We start from the raw sequence: 27,985 nt of genomic DNA on the forward strand, positions 1-27,985 counted from the left end.
CCGAGGTGAACTGTGTACCGTTGTCAGATATAAGCTCCCTCGGAATTCCCCATCTTACAAACATGCACTTCAGTCTGCTGATAACTTGGAAGCTGGATGGTGGTTGAATGTGGGCTATTTCGATGTCACGTGAGTAATAGTCTACAACAATCAAGTAAGTTTTACCATTCGACTCGCATAAATCTGCTGCAATTTTGCACCAGGGACCAGCAGGCAAGGGTGTAGTGATTAAAGGTTCTTTCCTTTGTGTGAGTTTGTGGGCCTGACAAAAGGTGCACATTGAGACCCTCGTGTTAATGTCATTACCTAGTATTGCAGGCCACCAAACTGACATCTTTGCCCTCTGATGGCACTTGGAGAGACCTTGATGCCCTTCATGAATCTGGCTTAACACTTCCTCCCTCATTGACTCAGGGATGGCTTTGAATGTGAGACCTCTTTGGATGTGACGACTGCTTCAACATATGCTTTCGCCTCATCCTTCATCTCTGAGTGGCAGTGCCCTTTCAGAGGATTCCGAGAAAGTGTGTCCCCCACCACCAAACATTTACCAGGGACATGCACTGCTTTCACATTGAAGCGCATGAGGCACATTAGTAACCACTGACATCGTAATGGGATCGTGCCGATCAATATCATAGGAGTTAATGAGTGGGACCAAAGGCTTGAGGTCTGTTTGCAGGCAAAATTCATCCAAGCCTTGAAGGTAGAGGACGAACCGCTCGCATGCCCACACACCAGCCAGGCACTCCTTTTCTATGAGGGAGTATCTGCGCTCCGCTTCAGTCAAGGTTCTGGAACAGAATGCGACGGCACGTGCTGCATCACCATGGACTAGGAGCAAGGCAGCTCCTAACCCAAAACTACTCTCATCTGCACTAACCATAGTGGGTTTCTCAGGATCGTAATATGCGAGAGCAGGAGCTGTGGCTAACTTGCACTTTACTTTGTCCAGAGCCTACTCGTGGACTTCTGTCCAAAGCCAGATTGCTTCCTTCTTCAGCAGAGCTGTGACTGGCTGAAGCTCCGTGGAAAGCTTCAGTCAAGGTTCTGGAACAGAATGCGACGGCACGTGCTGCATCACCATGGACTAGGAGCAAGGCAGCTCCTAACCCAAAACTACTCTCATCTGCACTAACCATAGTGGGTTTCTCAGGATCGTAATATGCGAGAGCAGGAGCTGTGGCTAACTTGCACTTTACTTTGTCCAGAGCCTGCTCGTGGACTTCTGTCCAAAGCCAGATTGCTTCCTTCTTCAGCAGAGCTGTGACTGGCTGAAGCTCCGTGGAAAGATCTGGCACGAATTTGCCTAAATCGTTGATCATCCCCAGAATTTGCCTAAGCTCTGTCACATTAGTGGGACTAGGCATGTCAGTGATTGCCTTCACCTTGGTTACATCAGCCTTGATGCCTTCATGGCCGATTGTGTGGCCAAAGTACTGCAGCTCAGATTTGTTAAAGTTACATTTATCACAGTTCAGTTTCAGTCCTGACTTTCTGATAGTTCTCAGAACAGCCTCAAGATTCTGATCATGATCGTTTTTGTCCTTGCCATAGACAAGTATGTCATCCATGACAACTACAGTGCCTTTGTGTCCAATTAGAAGTTTGCTAATTTCTCTTTGGAAAATTTCGGGTGCTGAAGTAACCCCAAACGGTAGTCTATTAAAACAGAATTGCTTACTGGAGTTATGAATGTGGTCAGCTTCACGCAGATTGGGTCCAAAGGGATTTGCCAAAACCCTGAGGATGCATCCAAAGTAGAAAATACGATGGCTCCTGAGAGTTTGGGGGCAATATCCTCTAATGTTGTGAGAATAAAGCGCTCACGTTTTACAGCTTGATTCAAACGTTTGAGGTCAACGCAAATCCTGACAGAACTGTTATTTTTTATAACGGGAACCATTGGGGCACACCATTCTGTTGGTTTGGTGACTTCGGAAATTATCCCCAAGGACAGCATGCGCTTCAGCTTCTGTTTGACCTTAGGCAACAGGGGAAAGGGAATTCTATGAGGGCTGGCTAGACTATAAGGAGTGGCATCTGACTTAAGTTCAATTTTCACTGGTTCACAGTTGAGCAAGCCAATGTCTCCATAGACATCATTATGGTCTGTGATTTCATTCACTCTCTGTACTAGGCCTATCTTACAAGCCGTGCTTCGACTGAGCAAATTGTTAGCAAATGGCCCATCTACAACAAAAACCCACAATTCGAAAATTTTCCATTTACTTTCTGTATTTGCTAGGAATTTTCCTATACAGCTCACTTTTCCCCCATGACTTTTCACGTTTATACTGGTTTTGACCAGTGGAGGGCGCCCTTGTAAGCCCTCATACGTAGAGCGTGACATGATGGTGATGTCGGCCCCAGTGTCAATTTTGAACTTGACTGACCTGCCCTGTATGGGGAGAGTAATGCACCACCTGTCCTCAGAAGCAGACTCATTCATTACAGACCCAAGGAAAAATGCATCACTAGTCTCAGTGTCACACACTACCAGTTCTTTGACATTTTTAGTTTTACATGCAATGGCAAAATGTCCCAGTTCACTGCATCTCCTGCATCGCTTATTTTGTGCGGGGCAATTATTCTCTCTGTGTGTGCGATTACAGCGTGTGCAGTCTATGGCTTGTTTCCTCTCACCTGCCCTTTCCTTATTTGGTGGTCCCGTAGAGCGCCTCATGCTTTTCTGGTGTGCATGTACTGTGTTCACTTCAGCAGCCGCTCCCCTACTCGCATTTTGGGTCTTAATGCGCTCAGACTGCCGCGCGATCTTGGCCGCAAAATCAATTCAGGTTCCATTTGTAACCTCTGGGAAACGTCACAATCTGTAATCCCAATGACGACTCTGTCCCGTATTTGTTCCTCTTTTCTCGCACCGAACTTGCAGTATTCAGCCAATTCATAGAGGCTTCTCACAAAAGCCTCAACAGTCTCTCCCGATCTCTGTGCCTGCTGGTGAAAACAGGCCCTCTCATGTATGACGTTCCTCCGAGGAACGAAATGTTCATTACATTTTCCAACAACAGCCTCGTAATTATTTGCATGCGAAGCTTCGGCAAACTTGAACGATCCGAATATGGCTACGGCATCTTTACCCATTGCATAAAGCAGGGAATTGACTTGTACTTCACTGTTTTCCTTGTTCAGCTTCGTTGTGATGCGAAACCGGGAGAACCGCTGGATGTGCGAAGTTGAAAGCCTCAGGTGCATTGAACTTGGACATTATACCACTCAAGACGAGACGAACTTGGTCGTGGGTGAAACTTATTCTTCTGACACCATGTCATGAAAGAGAACACAATGGAATCGATTTTCGACTCCAAACCCAACTAGTTCAGAACGTCACGGCCGTTGTGTGTATTCTGTACATTTCTGAAGGTCTCACTTTATGCTTTATACTATTGTGCTATTTTAAGTCACACATTCATTTCTGGACTTACAAAGGGAAGTTAGCCTTGCAACAGATTCATCCCAACATATTATGCACAGAAAATGTTTAAAGATGTGAAATTGCTGTTAATAGTGCTGATGGTTGTACTTCGAAACTGAATTAGATTACAAATAGTAAACATGATGTAACATTGCCAGTTGTATTTCTGTGATTGCAATTTTATGCATTTACGTGTTTTGCCCGTTATATTGTTAAGACTATACAACATGCTTATGCCTTAACATGCCTGAACTTCATGAACCAACATTTGAGGGTGGCTTGAAACAAGTCTTTAAAGGCACACTATGTAATTTTTTCGCCACTAGAGGTGCAGCTACTATATGAGACACTTATTGCACACTGCAGTGAGCTAGATTGATATTAAAAATGGTACCAAAACACAAAATATATTAAAGCGTCTTTGGTGTTTCCATGGTTTCTTCAAAATAAAACCAGAAATAGAGGATAACATGCACGTATGATGTCATTGATTGGCGATAAATAAAAATATTTATTTTAGATAATAAAATACTTAAAAAAACTACACATTGTCCCTTTAACTTGTGCAAACTATTGTTATTGGTTGTTTCACTGTTTTACTTTGAGTATGATTGGTTAATCTGTCTGTCTTCCAGGAAACTGTCCAATGAGAATGTGCGCGGCTCTGCGCGCCTATTTTAAGTTTGAAAATACGTCCATTATTCTCGGTCGGTGAGCAGCTGCTGCTGCGTTGATTACTCGGTCAAACCTGGATTATTTTATACCTGCCTGTTGAATTGAAGTAAGACATTTAACGTTACTGATAGAAAGTCTTAGTAACTTTTTGTCCTTTTGTCTTTCTTCTGCTTAAAGGAACACTTCGACTTTTTGGGACTTTAGCTTATTCACCGTATCCCTCAGAGTTAGATTAGTTCATACATACCTTTTTCATCTCCGTGCGTGCTTTAAGTCTGTTTGATGCACCCACCGCTAGCCTAGCTTAGCACAAAGACTGGATGTAAATGGCTACAGCTAGCATACTAATCCCAATAAGTGACAAAATAACGCCAACATTTTCCTATTTACATGTTGTGATTTGTATAGTCACAGTGTGTACAAATAACAAGGTCATATGAGACACAGACATTTTTTAAACGTTTAAATACTGGGAACTATTTTCTCAGAAGGCGAAGCACTGCTACTTGGGCGGAGTGAAGAGCGCAGAAGCGCCGTGGTTATGGAGCAGAGAGTTCGTTCAGAGTTGGAGTAATAGAGTCAGCAATTACTAGATAGTAAATGCAAAGTTTACAATCATGGGTGTTCACTGTATTGTAAAGAGCTGCGACAATAAACAGGGGAATTCCAAACAAAAACGCTGACCTGATGAATCAATGGCTATTGCTCTGGATATAGATCCAAACACACCTGTAGCCATCATCAAGGACTATCGCGTTTGCTCAGAACATTTCACTAGGACGACTATTTTGAAAAAAATGGAATTTGCCACACGGACCATGAAACGTGTGCTGAAGGATAACGTTACGGCCATCCCTTTGATAGTAAAGACAGGACAAAGTGGATCACCTGCGACTGCGGTAAGTATCCCGTTATGTTTTTAGATGAACAGTTTCTAGCCTACTGTTACAGTGCCATTAGCTAACGTTAAAGTTAGATGTAATGTAACCTTCGTGACACTATTACATGAATAGGGTGCTCACTACTATTACAGTTGTTCCCGGGCTCTATGTATCCCCTGTAATGTTAGTATTGTGTTGTCACAAACGCGCTCTATCGCCCCAGTAACAAATAAGCGGCGCTAAAGGTAACTTTCAGGACTGAAGCGTTCAACTTGCTAATGAATTGGAGGGGGTATGGGCAGTTTTCATTTTTGGGAAACAGTGACCTTGTTTGTGAAATAGTAGGCTACTCCCGTTCTGATTCTCCCCTCGACCTCAGTCTGTTCGGCATTGTCTATCAGCTTCCAAAGTTTGTAACTCCGCGTCTGTGTTTTCTGGCTCAAAACGATATGGTTCTGGATCTTGGTTTGATACCAAATAAAAATCCTCTGACAATTCCTCTGACAAGTCAGCCATGATCACGAATCACGTTCGCTACTAGCTAGTTAGTCATGTTGGTTTTGTTGACGGAACGGCGCTTCTCGGGTGCTGCGCTCATCATTCCCCCCAAGTAGCAGTGCTTCGCCTTCTGAGAAAATAGTTCCCAGTATTTAAACGTTTACAAAAATGTCTGTGTCTCATATGACCTTGTTATTTGTACACACTGTGACTATACAAATCACAACATGTAAATAGGAAAATGTTGGCGTTATTTTGTCACTTATTGGGATTAGTATGCTAGCTGTAGCTATTTACATCCAGTCTTTGTGCTAAGCTAGGCTAGCGGTGGGTGCGTCAAACAGACTTAAAGCACGCACAGAGATGAAAAGGGTATGTATGGACTTATCTAACTCTGAGGAATACGGTGAATAAGCTAAAGTCCCAAAAAGTCGAAGTGTTCCTTTAAGTGGCGCACAGAAAGTGGATTCATGTCACCTTCATCAGTCCTTTCTTTAATCACTGGAAAGTATATTACAGCTCTATATTAAATGACATAAACTGTCTAAATCACACACTGAAAGCGTGAAAATCTAAATGCGCACCCGCACTTGACTAATCTACAAGACTACACATAGTGTATGCGTACACTCTATGGCTGTGTGTGAGGGAACGGTTTTAAACAATCTAGGTAAACGCACAGACTGTATAAAACAAGGTTATAATTGCTAACATAGCGAGGCGGACTACATCGGTGACAAAAGTACATTGGTTATCATAAAAAAATTTGTCATGACATTAAAGGTCCCATTGCATGGATTATTTTATTATTTTAGAATGTTTCCTGGGGTGCCCTTATAATGTTAGTATGTTTTTTAGAGCAATATTTTTTTTATAATTTAGAAGGCATATTTCCTAGCCTGATTGTAGCCTCTGATTTGAACGCTCTGTTTGAAGGGGCATGTCTGCTGTGTGACTTCAGTGTAAACGCCCACTGCTGTGATTGGCTGACATGCTTGCATATGAAATATACATGTGGAACAACTATGATGATCTCTATATTTTCAGCTGATTCATAATTCAGTAAGGAAATACCTTGTGTGTTTCTCAGAGACGCAAATACAGTGCTGCGGCTTAGTTTTCAACTATTTTCGTTGGCGAAATAGAGTTAAAACAGGCATTATGGTGTCTAAAAGTCACTTATTATTACCTTTGTTTAGTAAACTTTTCATTTATCAATTTATTAAATCACATTTATCATCATGTTAATATCTGGAGAAAAACTGCACTCTTTGTGTGATATTAGATTAGATGAACTATATTAAATTATATAAACTGACTACATCACACAGTGAAAGCGTGAAAATCTAAATGCGCACCCAAACTTGACTAATCTACAAGACTACACGTAGTGTATGCGTACACTCTATGGATGTGTGTGAGGGAACGGTTTTAAACAATCTAGGTAAACGCAGAGACAAACAAGGTTATAGGCTAATCGTAATCGCTAACAGCGAGGCGGACTACATCGGTGGCAAAAGTACATTGGTTATCATAAAAAAAAGTGTCATGATTTTCTATATGCAAGTTTCTATATGCACTTATAAGACATGACCTGAACGAACCATCAGTCATTAATTTAACCCTTCTATCGTTTCTTTGGCGGGTTATTAAATCTATATCAATGCACCAGTTCAGCTTAAGAGTCTGGAGGTTACTTGCTTGTGTTTGTTCCTTTTGGGGATTCCCTTCCTTAAAAGGGGTTTCCCGGGTTCATTGGCTGGCTCTCGCCTGGATAGATGTCTTGGGCGGCCAATTACGTTGTGTGCTGGCGGATGGATGGAAAGTTTTTGAAGCTGGAAGCGGGCTTTGCAGTCCAATCGTGGACTGAAACTTTTCCACAAAACTTAACTTAACTGAACCGAGACTCACAACGGAAAAGAAACTAAGAAAAGAAAGAAAATTGAGACGAGAGTAGATGATGGCTTGAATGAAGCTGTTTAACCCATGTTCTTCTGATCTTGATTTGGGTTATTTCGTCTGCTCGTCTACATGGTTACTCGTCTATCTGGTTACTCCGTCATGGCTTCTCCATGATCATTTTTGAATCTACTTTTCTTTTTCTCAAAGCTTTGTTCGGGTCCTAAGATTTTAAACTCAAAGGTTTGTCCAGCCTCCTGGATGAGTTCTGACCAATTAGACACTGTCTTTATTTGAGAGGTGGCATTTTCTTCACTTCTCATCGTAAATCATGCGTTATCTGTGATCACCTTACTCTCCAGCTCTAGCAGAGAGTTCAGAGGCCACAGTTTAGACATCATTCCTATTATAAGAATACAAAACATTTTACACAGATTTAAATCAAGCCATCTTCATAATTGTGAACATGCGATCGCACTGATAGGAAACAAGACACATTTTCATTCAAACATCTAATAGTTATAACAATTACATGACTTATATGTGATCTAAGCATAATAGACACACATATAGGTTGTAGACACAATATAGAATTATGTAGTTGAACGATGTTTGATTATAAGTCCATCAAGAATTGTTTTGGGATGATTTTATGTATTTTTATAGGTAAAGTATCAGTCTCTGTGGTTTTAAGAGATTTCAACCTTGGGGTCATATACAGAGTTCCTTAATCAACATGCTGCTCCGCAACCGCTGTCTGCTCACTGTCATCACATACACCGCTGGAAAGCTCTCTCTCTCCTGTACGATGCTGTCGGATCCAGATATGGTAATTTCCTTTTTATCAGCAACCAATCGTGAAAGTAAAAGGGCTGAATGCGCAATCTCATTGGCTGATGATAAATCTTTAAAGCCCATTTTCTCAAAATGACTTTTCTCTCATACTCCAAGTCCGAAATCTCCACTTCAGTAGCACCTATTTACACCAAACTTTCCAGTCTTGTACCTAGTTATATTATGAAGACATTTACAGAGGGATATTATTCCTAGCCTGATTTATATAACATTTTATTCAAAAAAACATGGTGAAAATCATTTTTTTTAAGGCTATTGACAGTATATTCTGATTTACAGGATAACAAAAGTAAATATCCATAAATCCCTCTGTATTTTTTTCCCCATCTAATATGTGAACACAATGAAAAAATAATTTTTAACCTGGCTTTATCCAATACTCCGATTTCTTTTTTAAATATATATGCAAATTAGCGCATATTTTATTAGATATTGCCTAATTTGCATATTTAAATATTAAATTACAGAAAACTTGTAATACATTTTTTTCTCATCTTATTGTAGGTAATCATCTGGGAAAGTTTCATGGTGATATCTGCTAGTTAAAATTTTTACCCTATTCACTTGTAGTGTCTCGCCTTAAGTTGAGGAATTATGGTACCTGTTTGGTTTTTTGAAGATATCTCAAGCTGGTTCGTATTTGTACCTCAGACAATGGCTTCGGTGTCACTTCTCCTAGTCATTGTGTATATTTCATTTCCAAATGATGTCCTCCCCCAGGCACATCAGTTCGAAACTTCAGACTATGTTCTTTTCAAACCACCGGCTTCGTGCAGTTATATCTCCTGCCCCTATTTAGATAAGTAAGAGATGGGGTCAATTCCACTTCATGACCTTTCCACATGGTAACTGAAATATTTAATTCCTCTTTATTGCAAGTTTCTCATTTTAATGGTTGAAATAAATCAATTACAGTTTTTCTCCTTTTTTTGTTTAAGATTTTTGTTAGTTTTCTTAAATAATATTTTTTTCTTTCGGTCTGTTAATTCTTGTCTCTGTCCTTCATTATCTACAAATTCCTTTTCCAGCCAAAGGTTCCTTTTCTCTCACTCTGGTCCACATGTGTTCTTATCTTCAGGCCATCACTGTAAAATATTTTCAGAGAGTGTTAGGGCTCATGACAGCAGCGTCCAACGTCATTCCATTCGGCCTGCTGCATATGAGGGCCCTGCAGTGGTGGTTGAAAACCAAGGGGTTTTCCCCGAGGGGGATCCCATTCCGCATGATCAGGGTTACACGCAGATGCCTTCGTTCCTATCTATGTGGAAAAAAGCTTGGTTTCTGTCCCAAGGCCCCGTGCTGGGAGCGTCATGTTGCCCGGAAAGCCGCTTCCGACAGACGCCTCCCTCACGGGCTGGGGCGCGGTCATGGATGGCAGGGCTCTGAGGAGCTTCCTCCCAGACCTCAGGGGTCACCACGCAGACAATGTGTCGTTGATCTCCTACTTGATTCATCAGGGGGTTCTGAGATTGCGCCCTCCATCCAGATTGGCGCATCAGATCCTCCCGTGGTCCCAGGGGAAACTGTTATCTCTCAGATCAAAGCACGTCCCAGGGGACCAGAATCAGAGAGCAGACATCCTGTTGAGGCAGGGGCTGAGGCCCGGGGAATGGAGACTTCACACCGAGGTGGTGAAGTCGATATGCGAGAGGTTTGGCCCAGTGGATGTTTGTGTTTGCGTCCCACTGTCCACTGTGGTTTTCTCTCATCCATCCAGCTCCATTGGGTTTGGATGCCTTGGTACAGACGTGGTCGAGGCTACGCCTGTACGCTTTCCCCCCGATTGCTCTGCTCCCGGGAGTTCTGGAGAGGGTCCGTTGAGATTGGATCGGCCTACTTCTAGTTGCCCCGTACTGGCCCGCCCGGGTATGGTTTTCAGACATCATAGCACTCCTGGCAGGCCTCTGAGGAGGGACCTGCTTCCACTGGCTGGGGGCTCAATATTCACCCTCGACCAGACCTGTGGAAACTTTTGGCCTGGCCCCTGAGGGGGCTCAGTACCTAGAGGCTGGCTTGTCGGCTGGAGTGGTTGAGACCATACTCAGTTCCAGAGCTCGTACGGCCTAAAATGGAATGTGTTTCCACTTGGTGTAAAGAGCGTGAGGTGGACCCAGTTAACTGCCCGGTTGGCTTCAGTGCTGGAGCTCCTCCAAGATCGCCTCTCAGCTGGTCTTACCCCGCCCGCACTCAAGGTGTACGTGGCTGCCATTGCGGCTTTCCACGCTCCTCTGGGTGATGGGCCCCTGGGGAGACATCAGCTGGTCGTAAGTTTCCTCCGTCGGGCTCGGAGGATGAGACCTGCGGCTCGTGCCAGAGTTCCCACATGAGACCTGGCAGTGATTCTCGAAGGGCTGGTCAAGGCCCCCTTCGAACCTCTGGAGTCGGCTGAGGCCAAGAACCTTCCCTCAAGGTAGCTTTTTTTATTAGCCATTACTTCTCTGAGGAGAGGAGGAGACCTTCAGATGCTCTCTATATCTCGTGGGTGCCTGGAGTTTGCTCCAGGCGACATTAAGACTATCTTGCATCCTAGGCCAGGCTATGTGCCTAAAGTGCCATCTAATGTGGCACGGCATATGGTTCTGCAGGCTTTTCATCCTCCACTTCACGTGACGGCGGATGAAGAAAGACTTCATTTGCTCTGCCCTGTCAGAGCTCTCAAGATTTATGTCCAATCAGGATTGGATTAGTTTCATTCATACTTCAGATGCGTTACGCTAAGGGTGTTCCCCAAAGTGTCGTAGTCGACGCAGTGTCTCGTTCCCTTCTCAGGGAACAAGGGTTACAGTCGTAACCTGAGATGTTTTCTAAACTTCCTCTATCGGCTCTGTATGTTTCAGCATAGTGAATAATCTGATATTGTTCTTCTCTAGTAGGACTTCATGTTCTTTGAACACAGTAAATAAATGATAGTTTTCTGGATGTCATGTAAAAATGTCCAAAGCATGATTTGTCAACACGTGATTCTAACTATTGTCTTTCAATTAATATTTCAGGTTGAAATTTGAACTCCTTATTCTGAACATGGATGCAAATGTGGATCACTTGGCTTACAATTATATTTTACACATTAATATGCACATTACATTTTATAGTATTTTATTAATGTTCTTGAGTCACCACTAGGTGACAGCAATTCCCTTTTCTATAATGTTAAGACCTGCTCTATGGAAGGTTTTGCTAAACAATTAACTTCCTTTAAAACTTTAAGGCATTTTTACACAATATAAACACACTTGTTGCAAGACAAATGAATGATAATTTTTGCTCTTGGTATTTGTTTTTTCTGTTCTGTAGAAAAGACAAAATTTAATATATTCTACAGTGGAAAAGGGGTAATATCTAAATTAACTAATCATGTCAAAATAATATTTAACATCACTTAATCAGGTGGAAATAGCTATTTAAGGTAATCGCAGGCCACGACTTTTTACAGTCTATGCATAACTGATCACTGGTAGTGCATTTTATATTCAAACATTTTATATTGTAAAAAGCAGTTGAAATAAGCATATAATAAATATAACTGTAATTATTCTCATTATTCTAAATAACATTCACAGTTTTGTTTTGCACCTACTGCCTTTTCCCCAAAGTGCTCTTCAATTCCTCATTATGCCTTCTTGGAAGTTAAGGAGGCATTAGATAAAAAGGCATTTTTACGTTTGCTTTCCTGTTATTCGAGTTTTAACATTGCTCGGCAACAACACCTCATTTACACTCCACGAGGAAGCAAATGATCCTTGAAAAAGTATTATCCTGGAAAATAGATTTTTAAATAGACTTTTCAATCAAATAAATAATTTTCAGAGTTGCAACTAAGGACAGCTTTAGAAAAAAAAAAAAAAAATGATAAGGACCCCTCAAAATTCACCTTTTAGTTTTAGAAAAAGTACTATGTTCATAATAGTATGCTACCTTTTAATTGTGCTGTTTGTGCAGTGTATGCTGTTCACGGTATGCACATTTTCTGCATGCATAGAATACCCCAAATGTGCCAAAAATGTGAGTATACAACCAGAGTACACTGTGTGGGAATGCAATGCACGTACAATGCACGTGACCATAATACAATGCACGTGACTTTCTATTTACAGTGTGGCGAAAGAACCTGAAACCTGTTTTTTACACATATGTATTTCTGAAATAATAACTGGATACCACAGCATTTTCCTGTGTGTAATGTATGTCATTGCATAATGTGTTCTATATCACATATTATTATAAGATCCATCCACAGCTGCATATCAGTGCTACTTTATTTAACAGTGCTACTTTATTTCTTGTATTTGTGAATTTATATCACAATGTGACTATATATAGCGTTGTGACGGTTTCTTGTATGTTGAACATTATATCTCACAATGTGACTATTTCTCACAGTGTGACTTTGTCTGTTGTACTTGCGACTATCTTTATATCAAATTGCAAAATCATACAGAGTGACTTTATTTCTTGATGATATTTTTGTGAACGATATTTAATCTCTGATGTCTTTGCACCGATGCACTTGAAATGCAAGTCAGTTTCAACAGTATATTCAAAGGTATTTTCAACCCTATGTATATATATATTTTTTTTTTGGCCTATTTTAGCTGATTCTTTTGTAATTAATGAGTCTATTTTTAGTCCAGTGTACACCAATGTAAGTCAATTCTGCGTCTTTGAGGAAGAAAACCTCTTGCTCTGGAGAAGGCTTGTAAACTTCCAAGCTGGGAGAAATAGTGGTAGCTGGGCTGTTGGATGTATTTGGTTTGATCAATAATGGAGGACTCATCTGCTGATGGAGGCGCAGAGAGACCTAGACAGCCTCTAATGAAAGGGCTTGATTGATGTTGTGCTCTGATGTGTCTGTGACAGCAGCCAAAGGCCTCACCTCATGCAGCTCCACCCACAACTCACCACCATTCACATATAGCCACAATCCACTGTTGTTCAGTCGCGTTAAACACTTACTCAACCTCTGTACACTGAGAGCATTTAGTCCCTTGAAGCTAATTAATAAAGCACTGAGTTGGTGCACTAATTTAATATGCTGGGTCTCATCATTAGGATCCTCAATTTGTATCCTTTAGTGCTCACAGACCGGGGTGGGCGAGTCAGTTGCATCTTCTGATTTAAATTATAGGCATGACAGTGACATTACTGACAGTGGTGTAGCTAGTAGTTACAATTATTAGTTAGTAACCAAAAAGTTTTCATCCATGAACTATGCTTTCTTGATTCTAAGTAAACTTAAGAAATATTCCAGGTTTAATACAAATTAAGCTCAATCAACAGCTCTTGCATAACGTTGATTACCACAAAAATGAGTTTCGAGTAGTCTCTTCTTATTTCAAAAACAGTGAGGCACTTACAGTGGAAGTGAATGAGGCTAATCCATAAACATTAAAGGTGCTCTAAGCGATGTTGGGTGACGTCACTTCTTGTTGACGTTCGAAGTATTGTCAAACAAAACGGAGGCTAGCTCGACCCTCCCTCATCCCGTCCCCTCCCCCTCCCTCCCGTGCTTCCTGAAACAGTCATGAACAATTTAGAAAAAACAAACTGGATTTACCCACCTGTCCAGAAAAAACAGAGCCACCTGAATGTCGGATCGGAAGCCCTTCTGTCGGCGGAGTTCTCGCCACCTTTTGAACGCTTTTCCGATGTAAATTCGGGACTTCCTTCTCCTTTTCCCTATTCTTTGTTATTTGTTCATCGGAACGTCCTTTCTTTGGTCGTGTGTCGGCCCATATCAAAATTCTCAAGAATATTTTTTTTTTTTTACTTTAGCCGTTGTCGTTGTCTTGGACATCTCTCCTCTAACTTCCCTCTTCATGCTTCTCTCTCCTCCACTCCCCACACCCCCCTTCATGTGCACGCGCACTAACCCCCAAAAATGAATGCTGTAAGCTTTTATAAAATTATACGTTTAAAAATGTATATTTAGGCAATATCGCAGGAGCAATCCATCTGCTTTTTTTTTCCCGGCAACGCAAATAGTTCAAAATGGAAGTCATTGCAGAACCATGGTTCATTCCATGATTCCAACCTGATCTCATGAGAAAACCAAATAAAAATGCACTGATGTATCGGCCAACAATCGGTATCGGCCGATAAAGGAACATTTTCACGCCATCGTCCAATTGTTTAAAAACATCCGATGATTGTATCCTGTCAGTCAAAAGAGGGTGGGAAAACACATCAAATTTGTGCTGTGTGTAAAGATGTCTCTTGTGTGGAATTACTATGAATTGGGTGACAATGACAACAAAACTGCGGTTTGTAAGTACTGCCCCGCAAAAAATTCGCGAGGTGGATCTTTTAACTAAACTAATTTCATACACTGCCGATTTTGCAGGTTTTCCTACTTACAAAGCAGCTAGAGGTCTGTAATTTGTATCATAGGTACACATCAACTGTGAGAGACGGAATCTAAAACAAGAATCCAGAAAATCACATTGTGTGAGTTTTAAATAATCAATTTGCATTTTATTGCATGACATAAGTATTTGATCCCCTACCAACCAGTACGAATTCCGGCTCTCACAGACCTGTTAGCTTTTCTTTAAGAAGCCCTCCTGTTCTCCACTCATTACCTGTATTAACTGCACCTGTTTTAACTCGTTACCTGTATAAAAGACACCTGTCCACACACTCAATCAAACAGACTCCAACCTCTCCACAATGGCCAAGACCAGAGAGCTGTGTAAGGACATCAGGGATACAATTGTTGACCTGCACAAGGCTGGGATGGGCTACAGGACAATAGGCAAGCAGGTTGGTGAGAAGGCAACAACTGTTTTTAGCGCAACTGCGCAATTATTAGAAAATGGAAGAAGTTCAAGTTGACGGTCAATCTCCCTCGGTTTGGGGCACCATGCAAGATCTCACCTCGTGGGGCATCAATGATCATGAGGAAGGTAAGGGATCAGCCCAGAACAACATGGCAGGACCTGGTCAATGACCTGAAGAGAGCTGGGACCACAGTCTCAAAGAAAAATATTATTAACACACTACGCTGTCATGGATTAAAATCCTGCAGCGCACGCAAGGTCCCCCTGCTCAAGCCAGCGCATGTCCAGGCCCGTCTGAAGTTTACCAATGACCATCTGGATGATCAAGAGGAGAAATGGGAGAAGGTCATGTGGTCTGATGAAACAAAAATAGAGCTTTTTGGTCTAAACTCCACTCGCCGTGTTTGGAGGAAGAAGAAGGATGAGTACAACCCCAAGAACACCATCCCAACCGTGAAGCATGGAGGTTGAAACATCATTCTTTGGGGATGCTTTTCTGCAAAGGGGACAGGATGACTGCACCGTATTGAGGGGAGGAGGGATGGGGTCATGTATCGCGAGATCTCAGCCAACAACCTCCTTCCCTCAGTAAGAGCATTGAAGGTGGGTCGTGGCTGGGTCTTCCAGCATGACAACGACCCGAAACACACAGCCAGGGCAACTAAGGAGTGGCTCCGTAAGAAGCATCTCAAGGTCCTGGAGTGGCCTAGACAGTCTCCAGGCCTGAACCCAATAGAAAATCTTTGGAGGGAGCTGAAAGTCTGTATTGACCAGCAACAGCCCCGAAACCTGAAGGATCTGGAGAAGGTCTGTATGCTACAGTGTGTGCAAACCTGGTCAAGAACTACAGGAAACTTGGGAACTACAGGAAACTTGAAACTACAGGAAACTTGGAATATTGATTACAATATGTTTATATATTTATATATATATATTAGGGGTGTAACGATACGCGTATTCGTACCGAACGGTTCGTTGGACCATTTTTTCTGCCGACCAAAATTTCGTTATTTCAAATGAAGGCGCGTCGCGGGTGGCAAGCGCGCTCATAGAGGCTGGCGCGACCACAACATCAACTGGCAAATGCAATGTAAGGAACGAAACTGAGCTACTCTTATTGTGTTTGTGTGGACCGTTTATCAGTTTTGACCTGTGAAGCGGGACTCGCGAGCCCTATGCGCGAGCCTGATCAAGCAACACCACACAGCGCTAAGGGATCCATACCAGTAAAGAAAGCATTTGAATTTCAAATGCTTTTTGAATTCGCCACTGAAGTAATAACATCGCTGCGAGATCTAGTGAGAAACATTCACATTTCTCTGTTATTAACGGATCAAACAGCGCTGACGTGGAAACCAGGAAGAAACATCGGGCCATGAATGAACTGGCCGGTGTCCACAGATCAGCAACATTCACCGTGGAATGGATTTGCTGTAGTAACACTATCTGCAAGGTATGGAAGTTTGGCAGGAATAGTAGGCTATAATGCTTTCAAGTAACATTACGTCGGTTTTATTTTGACATTATGAATACAATTGCTGCCCTCAAATGTTAATCTGAACTAAAATAAACCTGTTTATAACTAGCCTACTATTAGGCAAGGCAAGGCAAGTTTATTTTAAGGCCAAAAGAAATCTGCTAAAATGCTGTCATTATTGCGCTCCGTCACGCTGTTCGAACCCGAATGAAGAAGACGTTTTAAAGAATGTCCCATCTGCTTTGATGTCGTTGATCTACTAGCCTATGGTGTCTGAGAATCGCCAACGAGTTTTTACAACAGTGTTGTCAAATATCTATTCCGAAGCTGTGGGGGGAGCTCTAGAGAGAAACCTGCGAGCAAAAAGCGAGAATACAGCGAAGAAATCCCGAAACTACTGAGCCCTGCTTTAAATCCCAAAGTATACTTTGGCGGCATTTTTCGTCAGGAGGGTCCATGGACATCCGCACTTGTGCATCCCAATTTTTGTGTCCATGCAGATGGTATGCGTACAACAGCGCACCTATGAGTGACTTGAGCGCTTGAAAACAAAGTCCACTAGATAGTCTGCACATGCCGAACACATCTTTTCAGGTTCACATCTTTGAAAGGCTCACGCACACTGTGTCTGAGAAGGAGTGAAACACATGTAACGGTCACTTTGTGCTTTTATGTTAATCTGAGGTAAAATGAGAACTGCGCATGTGCGTAGAGTGTCAGTAATAGATTTGACAGGTGAGGAGAAGAGATAACCGCTCTATTTGTATTCTTTGTATTATTTGTATTCCTTCTTTTATTTCCTTTGTATTCCTTTGGTACGACAAATGACTTAATAAAACTTGTGCACAATATGTATTTGGTTCTGATTCTCTGCTTGCAACAAAGTCCATTTAACGATCTTAATCTTGTTACATGCTCTAAGCGCTGTACATGCTAAGAAATCATTATTTTTCGGTGGCCATGAAAGATACGCTATTCTTAGAATAAATGAATAATCAAAAGAGTTCGTTGGAACTGATTAATTGATTGTAATATTAATTTAGCTACCTCAAGTTAATCCAATTAACTGACCGAAATATGAATAATTAATCATAATTGATAATTATGAGTTATTATTAATATTTCCCCTTTGAGCTAACTTGTTACATCACACACACACACACACACACACACACACACACATATATATATATATATATATATATACAATTTATTTTCTTTTTTTACAAATCAGATTGTATCAGCTCATATGAAACCACCAACTTTTCAAAGTAGTGACTGCACGGTTTCTCATTAGACCGGTTTGGAACCGTGTCAGATTAATCGTACATTTTCATAGAAATCAAATTGTACAAATTCATAGGAAATCGCTAACCGGTAAAATAGTTGTGTTGTCTCATTATATAGGGTTGGAACCATGTCAGATTAATACTTAAATAAAAACTTTGTTAAGAACTATCCACTAAAGAGGATTCCAAATGATTCACTTTAAGTGCTCTTCTCAGCACTCGGTTAGCATTTTGGGTTTGTGCTAAAGAGTGTTTCATTAATGCACGATGAGTGACATTTTATTTAAAATTCATACAGTTTGAGCATAAATATTTGAGAGTGAGAGTGTGTTTGAGCACACTATGTCAGGATAACGGATTGCAGGATTTCGTGCAAAATTCCGTTTGAGCTGGTCATTTCACAGTCTGTACCCAAAACCCCTTTAGGTTCTGCAGGTCAGATTCAGGAACCAGTGTTGAATGATACTTGTATTAGTTTCTTTTTAAAGCTTTTTTTCAGTGTCTTGAAATTTTGCTCTAAAACATTAATGCTTGTGTCAGCATACTAGACAAAAACACCAGCGCAATCGGATCAATTGCGGCTGTGTGTCGGCTCACTCTGCCTTTTTCTAGCAGAAAGTGCTAAATTTGAGTCAGCTCTGGCTCAGTAATGATAGCCAGATTTGGCTAGGCTTTGGATGTGTGGATTTGGCCTGATTTGTATTGAGACACGGCACATTTAGCCACATTACGGATCAAAAGGGCCTGTCTGATTTTGGGTGAGATATGGCCATACAGACCCGGGCCAGTTTAGGTTGAGTGCTGGGGGTGGGTTTCCTTTTAAAATGTGGTAAATTGTATGTAGCAGTTACCCTCAAACTTAATGTAACGTAATATCCTTTCCCTGTCAATGTTGTTATTTATTTGTGAATAAAAAATAAAAAATCCAATTAAATTTGTTCCTTTGTTCCTTTTTTCCCCTACATTCTCTTTTTTCTTAACTTACTAAATTTGTTAATTAATGATATAATGAAATAAGCTTTTGACACGCTTTTTTTCCACCACCGAAGCAAAAAATCGACAGTAATAAAAAAAAATGTATTAAAAAAACAGGGTGTAAAGGCCCGTACACACCGGGACGAATTTCGCGCGCGATATTCGCCGACGTTTAACGCCTCGTGACTAAACAAAGGGCGCCAATGTGAGTGTGCACACCGACGCGAAAAACGGCACGCGTAAAAGCGGAATTTTTTTTTAAAGCCTCGGGTTCATATTTTTGGTCTGACGCACTGCGTCAAAAACTATCCGACTAATGAGATTGGCGCTTTTGCTCACGTGTCTGGAGCTTCTGAAGTTACAGTAAAACACAACTTGGGGGCGCTCAAACACAAAACGGTCTTGCCGAGCACACATACGTAACAGCGAAGAAGATATACGCCAAGTAGCGTCTACACTGCCCATAGACAGACACTGCCAGGAAGAAATAAGACGAGGAAGATGCAAGGCAAGATGAATGTAGAGCTGCTGGTCTCGTTGGTGTCGGAACATAAAGAACTATATGACAAACGCGACAGCGACTACAAAAATCTTGTTAAAAGAGAACTGTTATGGAGTGGCAGAGTATATACTGTTATGGAATGGTATTGTATTTCTGTTTTACATTAAGCGCCATCTAATGTCAGGGAATGAATTTGCATGTTCACTCAGCTCATCGTCAGCGAAAATCGCTTGGGTGTGAACACAAAAAACGCGTTGAAAAACGCTGGCGAATAACGCGCGCCGATATTCGTCCCGGTGTGTACGGCCCTTAACGGTCAAACCCTTAATCTAAGTTGACATATTTAGGTGACATGCATTAAGTACGTGTAGGCTTAAAAAGGACACTATTATTATTTTTATTTTTTTTCTTAAAAGGGTCATCGAATGCAAAGTTCACTTTTATATTGTGTTTGCATATAAGTGTGTCTTTGCAGTGTGTGGACACAACCACCATACAATGAAAACAAATACATTCACTCTTTTTTTTTTTTTTTTATCCTCAAAAAGCCTAAACACTTTCAATAATCAAGCCGTTTGGATTTTCTGACCAATATGATGTCATATTGCTCATGCTCTGCCCACGACCACTGACGGACTGTCCCGTATTAGCATATTTCCACCCTCAGCCATTTGTATTCTGTCTGCCAAGGCAGCACTTTACTTGTCTTGTGTCTACATGTGGAATGGAAGAGAGGGGTGGGGTGAGCAGTTGCTCATTATCATTTAAAGAGACATGCACCGAAACTGGTCGCTGTGAACAGAGCTGTTTTTGAGGAGGTAAAAAAGGGTGTTGTTTTACACAACCATTGAGGAATTTTAACCAAAGTATGTAACACACTTTACATGAAGACCCTAAAGAATCATACCAACTTGTGGAAAATGGGAATCCGATGACCCCTTTAAGGATTTTAAGGCACCAATGTAATTTTCTGGAAAAACAAATGATTTAAAGCTCTGTTTTATACATAAAAACTGGAAGAAATCTTTAATACACATTTTAGAAGTTGTACTGTGTTCAGTACCCAGTCTCGGACCAGTGCCAGCTAAGTGTACCATTTTTGTTGGTATGATTGTGGCCCATTGCCAGCACTGTCGGCACAGTTGTAGTACAGTTGTAGTATACCATTACCAAGTATAAGTGTTCAATTCTTGTCTGCGTGATTGTTGCCCAATGATGGCAGTTTTGGTAGCCAGACACGGGCCAGTGTATTTGGGCCGATTCTGGAGCGTCATTCATCGAGTCCATCCCGAGTCTGGCAACCAAGTTATTTATTCCAGCCTTCTGGATCCGGGCCTTTATCGTGCCGAACTGTTTTGGCTACCTGGGCAATTGATCTCCTTCAGAAACACACACATACTTTCATCAGACAGTGTTCAGCTGATGTGACAATGAGGAGCAAATGTATATAGAGGCACAGACTGGGCTGTCCAGGACATGTGTCTGTTGTGAAAGAAATGTTTTATTAACAAAGTTTGGGAGGAGTGCTCTGGTTTCAGGCTAAATTCTGAGCTCGGAGCCCTTTTCTTTGGACAGCAATTTAAATATGCATATTTTATACTATATCTGATTAAATGTGTGAACTTGTGAAAATTGCCTATGTAAATGAGATGTTCTGTGTCTTCTGGGTTTGAAATGTATCAACCTTGGTTCATCAAGCTTGAGATCCTTGAGGAATTTTTACATATGTAACAAAACAAAAAAAGCACTGACAAGTATTTTTTTCCACAGAAAAAATTCCTTCAACTTTTGTGTTTTTCTCATTTCTTTTTTTTATATAATAATAATAATAATAAACATTTATTTATATAGCACTTTTCATACATGGAATGCAACGCAAAGTGCTTCACAAACATAAAAACAAATTCACTCAATGTCAATATAAAAAAGAAAATACATATAAATAACAGTTTAAAATCAAAGACTTGTACACAACTTCACATAATATTATTGTACTCATAAGCAACTTTAAAAAGGTATGTCTTAACCTGACTTTTAAAAATATGAATGCTAGTAGCCTCTTTCACTTCATTTGGTAAAGAATTCCACATTTTTGGAGCATAGTGGCTAAAAGAAGCACCACCTGATCGTTTGTGTTTGACTGTACAATGTTCCAGAAGATTAGCATTAGAGGATCTTAATCTACGGTTAGGAACATATCTTGATAAACAGTCTGAAATGTATAAAGGTGCCAAATTGTGCTGAGTTTTATAAACAAATAAAATAACCTTAAAATCGATCCTTTGGTGAACTGGTAACCAATGTAATTCCATTAAAACCGGTGTAATATGTTCTCTCCTTTTTAATTTCATTAGTACTCTGGCAGCTGCATTTTGTATCAGTTGTAACTTTGCTATAGAGCCCTTAGGTAGGCCAGTGTACATAGCATTACAATAATCAAGATGAGAGAAGATAAAAGCATGAATGAGTCTCTTAGCATCATCCAAAGACAAAAAAGGACGAATCTTGGCTATATTTCTCAGATGATAAAAACAAATTTTTGTCACTTGATTAATTTGAGACTTAAAATTCAGGTCACAGTCAAAAATGACACCAAGGCTTTTTACTTCTTTCTTAGATTGCATGGCCAAGGGACCCAATCCAGCTTCTATCCTCTCCCGCTCATGTTTTGGGCCCACAATAAGAATTTCAGTTTTGTCTTCATTCAATTAAAAAAAAAATGTGTTCATCCACTTTACAATGCTGGACAGGCAATCAGCCAGCCTCTCTAATACAACAGTATCTCTTAGCTCAACTGAGATGTATAACTGTATATCATCAGCATAAAGATGATCATTCATGTCATATTCCTGAATTATGCTGCCCAAAGGGAGCAAGTATAATGGAAATAAAACAGGCCCAAGAATTGATCCTTGTGGAACACCATGTGTTATTTCATGCGTCTTTGATATACAGTCACCTATAATAACTATAGGTGTATAATATGAAGTATATTTTGTGTTCTGGACATCCGCCGTATAACAGTGGATTATTTAAGAAGGAAAGCTCACAGAAAAGTAAAAATGGCTTTCAAATACAGGTAGTACTTTTAAAAGAAACTTTTAAAAATTAAGTGTAAGTATTATGACGTAGGCCTGGGCCCGCAATTACATAACAAATTAAAGTATAAAAGTGTATGTGTGTAGCTGAGAATGGCTGAGGACTGTAAGGTGCTTGTTGTCACAGAGGGGGTTGAGTTGATCTAGGTGTGTCGGTTAGAACAGCAAGGCCGGAGAAGGAATCAAGTTAAACAGATAATATCAGTCTTTAAATGCAAGATATTTAAAGTGTACCTAAAGTATACTTGCAATAGTTCTACTTTAGCACAATCAAATATACTCAAGTATATGTTTAGTTGGACCTCAGCACTATTTCCGGATAACTAAAGTGCATTAAGTAGAAAATAATTTGTTTCAATTTAGCAGACTTAATTTAGCATATTAATCAGTATATTATTTTAGCATACCAACAGTACAATTGTAGGGTATTTATATTAAGTACATACATACAGATGGTGGACAACCAGAATGAGACTTTTACCGCCGCCGTTCCCGCGGCGGCAAAAATGGGATGTGTATTTGCTGCCTTTTACCGCTGAGTGGCGCTGTAATCACAGACTTTGAAAAGTGTCAGTTTATTCTCTTTATGACGTAATCTGCCGCGGCAGTAATCTGAGCTGAGGTCACAGATAAATTCAAGATAAATATTGTGGTTAAACGAATCAATTTCATTCAATTTAAACAAAGTAGACACACGTTAACATTGTGTGCCCAGTTTTTCTATAATTTAGAAAGGCTATGTCAATAGGTTACTTGTCATTTACTTCGTGTTATTTTAATGTGTTTGTAGATTTATTAACTGAAACATAACAGTGAAATAAATTAAAATAATTTACCGTAAAATTAAAACATTTTCAGGACTTGCAGTTACTAACCGATGTTAGTCGATGTTAACAAAGCATTCTTTGTTATATTCAGAATTAAATAGGCTTACATGTTGTTATGATTATCAATTGAATTCTTTAATAAATAATCAACCACAATGCCTATTACTGCCGCAGCAAAAATAAACCAGTCGAATTTCAAAGTCGTTCGCGAAATGGCTATACCGGGTGGCGCAAGTGACAGGGCAAAACAGCAGCAACTGCGGCATTTTAAAAGGTAAGTTTCCTATCTGTTTATTAAAAAAAAAAAAAAAAAAAACATGGCGCAAGATCTTGAAAAAAAAAAAAATAAACTTTTTTCATTATTTGAACAAAAATGAGACTGATTGAATATGTAAAAATATAAACAAACAAAGCAGAGAATAAAACAGACTTTTAGGGAACGATAGCTCAGATGATAGCTCAGTCTATCGTCTGATAGCTCAGACGATAGCTATTCTATCTGTATTCTATCTGATAGCTCAGACGATAGCTCTGTGGTCAATGCATTAACAATAGCCTCCCGGAGCTTCAAACGATCTGAGATCGAATCTCAGTGTAGCTGACAGTGTTTATGTTTTTCCGTTCTTGATGCTTAAATATGCATCTGTTTATTAAAGTCAATCATCTTGTTTAATTATCAATTGTACATTACAACATAAATTTGCTACATTCCAGTTGAGCCGCTGCATTAAGCTCGTCTTTAATCTGCTAAATTATTTTTTTTGTGTGTGTGAATCATTCACGAGATTGAGATGACTGACAGTTATACCCTGCCATAGCAACGGAAGACATTTTTCAAAACAGATCGAACAAATCAGAAAAATACTTTCAATACAGTATTGCTTTCAATTAAAAAATAAACAATGAAAATGTAAAAGAAAAAGAAAATTAATTAAGTTTGAAAACCCATCGCACATTTCAAAGTATGAATAAAGTGTCGGGACAGTTTTTTTATTTAAACAGGGTTGCATCGATAGAGTTTATTCCCTTTGTGATGCAAAATAAGAAACACAGACTCTTATTCTTGCAACATTTTACATTTCTATTGTCAAAGAAATTGCAGCTCAATTAAAACGGTACAAAACGAAAAAAGTTCAAAGCAACATAAATTAAGAACCGGCGTTTTTCTTTGCCTCTCTCGCGCTGGATATTTTTTTAGTAAGTTTGGTCTCCCTCACTGCGCGCGCGGGTCTTTCTCGAAATTAAGCATTTCAGCGTAAAAAAACAACATACAGCTGATAATACTGTATATGTCGCTGTGTGTCATCCACACAAATCACGGAAGAAAAAACTGTAACAAATAGCTTTTGTTCCTTCAAATATACAACATGCCTTGCTGAATTCACCTTACAATAAAACGAGGTGGGTCGCGAATTAAAGAGCTCTGTATCTGCTAAATTGAAATTGTGTGTAGAAAACCTTTAAATATAATCAATAAAACTACAATATATAATTTAATAAGATATAGGGCCTACTGTACGTAGGCTATGGACTTTTGGAGATTTTGAGATTAATCCTTAAAAGAATTTTGCCTTTGCCTGCTCATCAGGCTGGCTCGGACACTCTCCATATGAAAGACGGAACATTAACACCTCTGTCCTGCACCCCCACGATAAAGCAACTATTGCCTTCTCCAAACCCCCCACAGGCTAGCTGAGTTTGCAAAACAAAACAAAGAGTTTGCCACTCGTCGTGGTGTGCCAAAACACTTAATTATTAACCTCAATATTTCATTCAAAACAATCTCAAAACGCTTTGTGACATTTTGAAAAGCCGTGGATGCATTACTGCCACTGGAACCATGAACGCAACAGAATACTGGTTCTGATTTTATTGTTTGTCGTTTAAACGTCATGTATATATATATATATATATATATATATATATATATATATATATGTGTTTTAGAACTAGACAAATCTCTCTGCATCAACAATAGACTATAAAATGCATTATAAAAATATCAGTAGTCCAAGTTAGTTCGGGATTCGAACCCGTGTCATCTAAATGATCGTAACGTAAGTTCAACCACTCGGCCACGATTCACTCGTTGCGACATGGCCTAACGTTCCAGTATGTGTTCGCTCACACGAGCGAGAAGCGCTCTTCATTCAAATGAACGCGCCGCCGCGTTTGTCGAACACTAATTCAACATGCCAGAATAAAACCTGGCTTTATGCATAGCGCCACTCGTCGTGGTGTGCCAAAAAATGTACAATAATTTAGTTTAATTTATTTCAGTGTTAATGTTTGAGTTAAAAAAATCCTCTACAAATTAAATTAACACAAAGTCGGCTATAAGAGTCCTTTATAGGCTACGTAAAAAAGCAAAGGGCTTACAGTCTTAACATTTAGGCTACTTTGCTTAAATTCGATACATTTATTTTCAGTAGGGCCTAATAAATTTGTAGGGATGTAATTTCAGTATGCTTTACCAACGCTATGTATTCAATTAAAGTTCCAAGAGGTCTGGTCTCTATATTTCCTTCCCAGCTGACACTAATATGCAAGTGCACAGCAAAAATCACAACTTGTGCTTGATGCGAACGCAAGTTATTTAAGGTGTCTCAACTGTACACATTCTACCCTACAGTGTGAATTCGTTACAAGGTTTCATTTAGCCTAATTAAATTAATGTGCAGCAATTTGTACAAATAGAGTCTATAGGCCTACTATACTGTTGTAGCCATTAAATAATCTCATTTAGTATCATATTTGTTAAAATATTATAATGTTATTTTTTTCCATCTATGTTGAATATGAAAAGTGAACAGCACGAGTAAGATAGGATGCATTATATCGAGAGATGGATATGGAGTGGGTCAGACATGATTTTGACCACTTCATTAAGTTTTGTTTAGTAGAAAACCTTTCTTTAAAGTGAATTTCGTTTTCTATAAATTGTATCTTAATTTTAATAAATTTTTCATCAACCAATTGCTGGATTTAATAAGTAAGAGAAGCAAATATAACAGACACTAATCATGGAGGCGCCCGCGCGGTCACTTGCGTTGCACGTCAGCTGGAGCGCATCTCATCCTCCTAACTTAACGAAACTCAGCGTATGCCTCACACAGACATGAGAAATACATCAAATACACAAAGCTTGAAATGTCTTCAAACGAAATAATTCAAAACGAAAAGAAAAAGGCTACTCTCTGATTATGTCTTTATGTGCATTTCTCTCTAAGTGCGTTCACTACAAATATGGCGATCGTCAACTTCATCTTTGCAGTCGACACGGTCAGAAAACACTAGTTTATTGATAAAAATCAATGCACGCATCACCGGATTTACAAATACACATCTTGCTTGTTGCACGCACACATATTATGTCGAAAAAAACGAAATATTATGTTGAAATAACATTATTATTAATAATACATCTTTTAGAATATTTGATTAAATGCTGATTGTTGCGCTTGTTCAATTTAATAAAATTAAAACTTTAAATGTGATAATTAAAATAATTGAAAATTAAATATTTAGTGGCCAAGTTTTGCTAATTTATTATATAGGCTATTATATGCCTATTGCCTATATTAAGTAGGTCATATTAAGGCATATATTAAGTTTTTTTAGCTGTTATGAGAAAAATAAATCTAACGAAATCTAAAATCTAAATCTAAAAAAATAATTCTAACGCCAATTCAACATGCCAGAATAAAACCTGATTTTTGAACAATGCGTAACGCCACTCGGCCTGGTGTGCCAAAACACTACATTTTAAACTTCAATGTTTAATTCAAAACAATCTCAAAACGCGTTGTGACATTTTTTTAAAGCAGTAGCCTAGCCTATATACATTAAGGGCATTGAAACTAGGATCTTAACTAAAACGCGTTCCACGTAATCTCTCAAATATTATGCCACACTACTCCATTTATTTATTTTTTAAGGACTGCTTTTGAAATCACTATAAATTACTATGCAATTGTATCGCTCACGAGAGCTCTTCATTTATCTAATTCCTCAATAGAATAGTAAAAATATTCAGCGTCATTGCTCCTAATATCGTCTCTATTTTTAACTTTTGATTCTATTTTTTCAGTTCTAAAATTGATTCTATCTTTGGTTCTATTCTGTTGTAGCCTAATAGGCCTATTTATTTATATGAAAAATATGCCTATTAGGCTTAGGGTTTTATATTTAACCCACTTACATTTTAAAATACGGCAATTGCTGCTGTTTTGCACAATGTCCCTTTGCGCCACCTGGCGGTCATTTCGGGAACGACTTTGAAATGCGGCTGGTTTATTTTTGCCGCGGTGATTTCGCCGCGGCAGCTGGCGCGGCGGTAATAGGCATTCTGGTTGTCCACCATCTGTATGTAAATGTGTTTGTAGTATACTTAGCATAAAATAAATGTATTTCAAATACATTTCAGTATTTATGTATTTATTTTACTAGGGTAACACTGGTTCCTAGTGAGGAAACGAGACGGTGTGTCATAACGTTGATGCTTTGGGAACGCCCCCAGGCGTCACACATGTGACCGGTGTCTGAAGCAAGTGTGGAAAAACTCCAGTTGGTTTGCAGTGAGTATAAAAGGGTGCCTGCCTTAGACGTCATCAGCTTATTGTATGAAGGTGATGCGCAGGTATGCCTGAAGCATTGATCGATTGATTGATTGATTGATTATGTTTATTTCATTCATGGATATTTTCCAACAAAACTTACTTCATCATCCTCATATATATAATTTATAAAACCATGATGAAAAGGAGGCAGGGTGAAGAATATCTTATATTTCCTGCC

General features: G+C 39.6%; 2 protein-coding genes across 2 annotated transcripts in view; one reads left to right on the top strand and one right to left on the bottom strand.

The window, feature by feature from the left end:
• Nucleotides 1–11,177, top strand: part of LOC309500716 (phospholipid scramblase 1-like) — a 48,616-nt gene extending 37,439 nt beyond the window's left edge. Inside the window, exon 10 of the mRNA XM_082172420.1 lies at nt 11,118–11,177. Within this exon, the coding sequence (XP_082028546.1) occupies nt 11,118–11,147 (30 nt within the window). The 3' untranslated portion in view covers nt 11,148–11,177. The remainder of the gene's footprint in view (nt 1–11,117) is intronic.
• LOC309500714 (uncharacterized protein) overlaps nt 1–27,985 on the bottom strand; it is a 161,021-nt gene that overhangs the window by 4,344 nt on the left and 128,692 nt on the right. The window lies entirely within an intron of this gene.

This window comes from Leuciscus leuciscus, assembly GCF_965113295.1.
Source record: "Leuciscus leuciscus genome assembly, chromosome: 6".
NCBI lineage: Eukaryota > Metazoa > Chordata > Actinopteri > Cypriniformes > Leuciscidae > Leuciscus > Leuciscus leuciscus.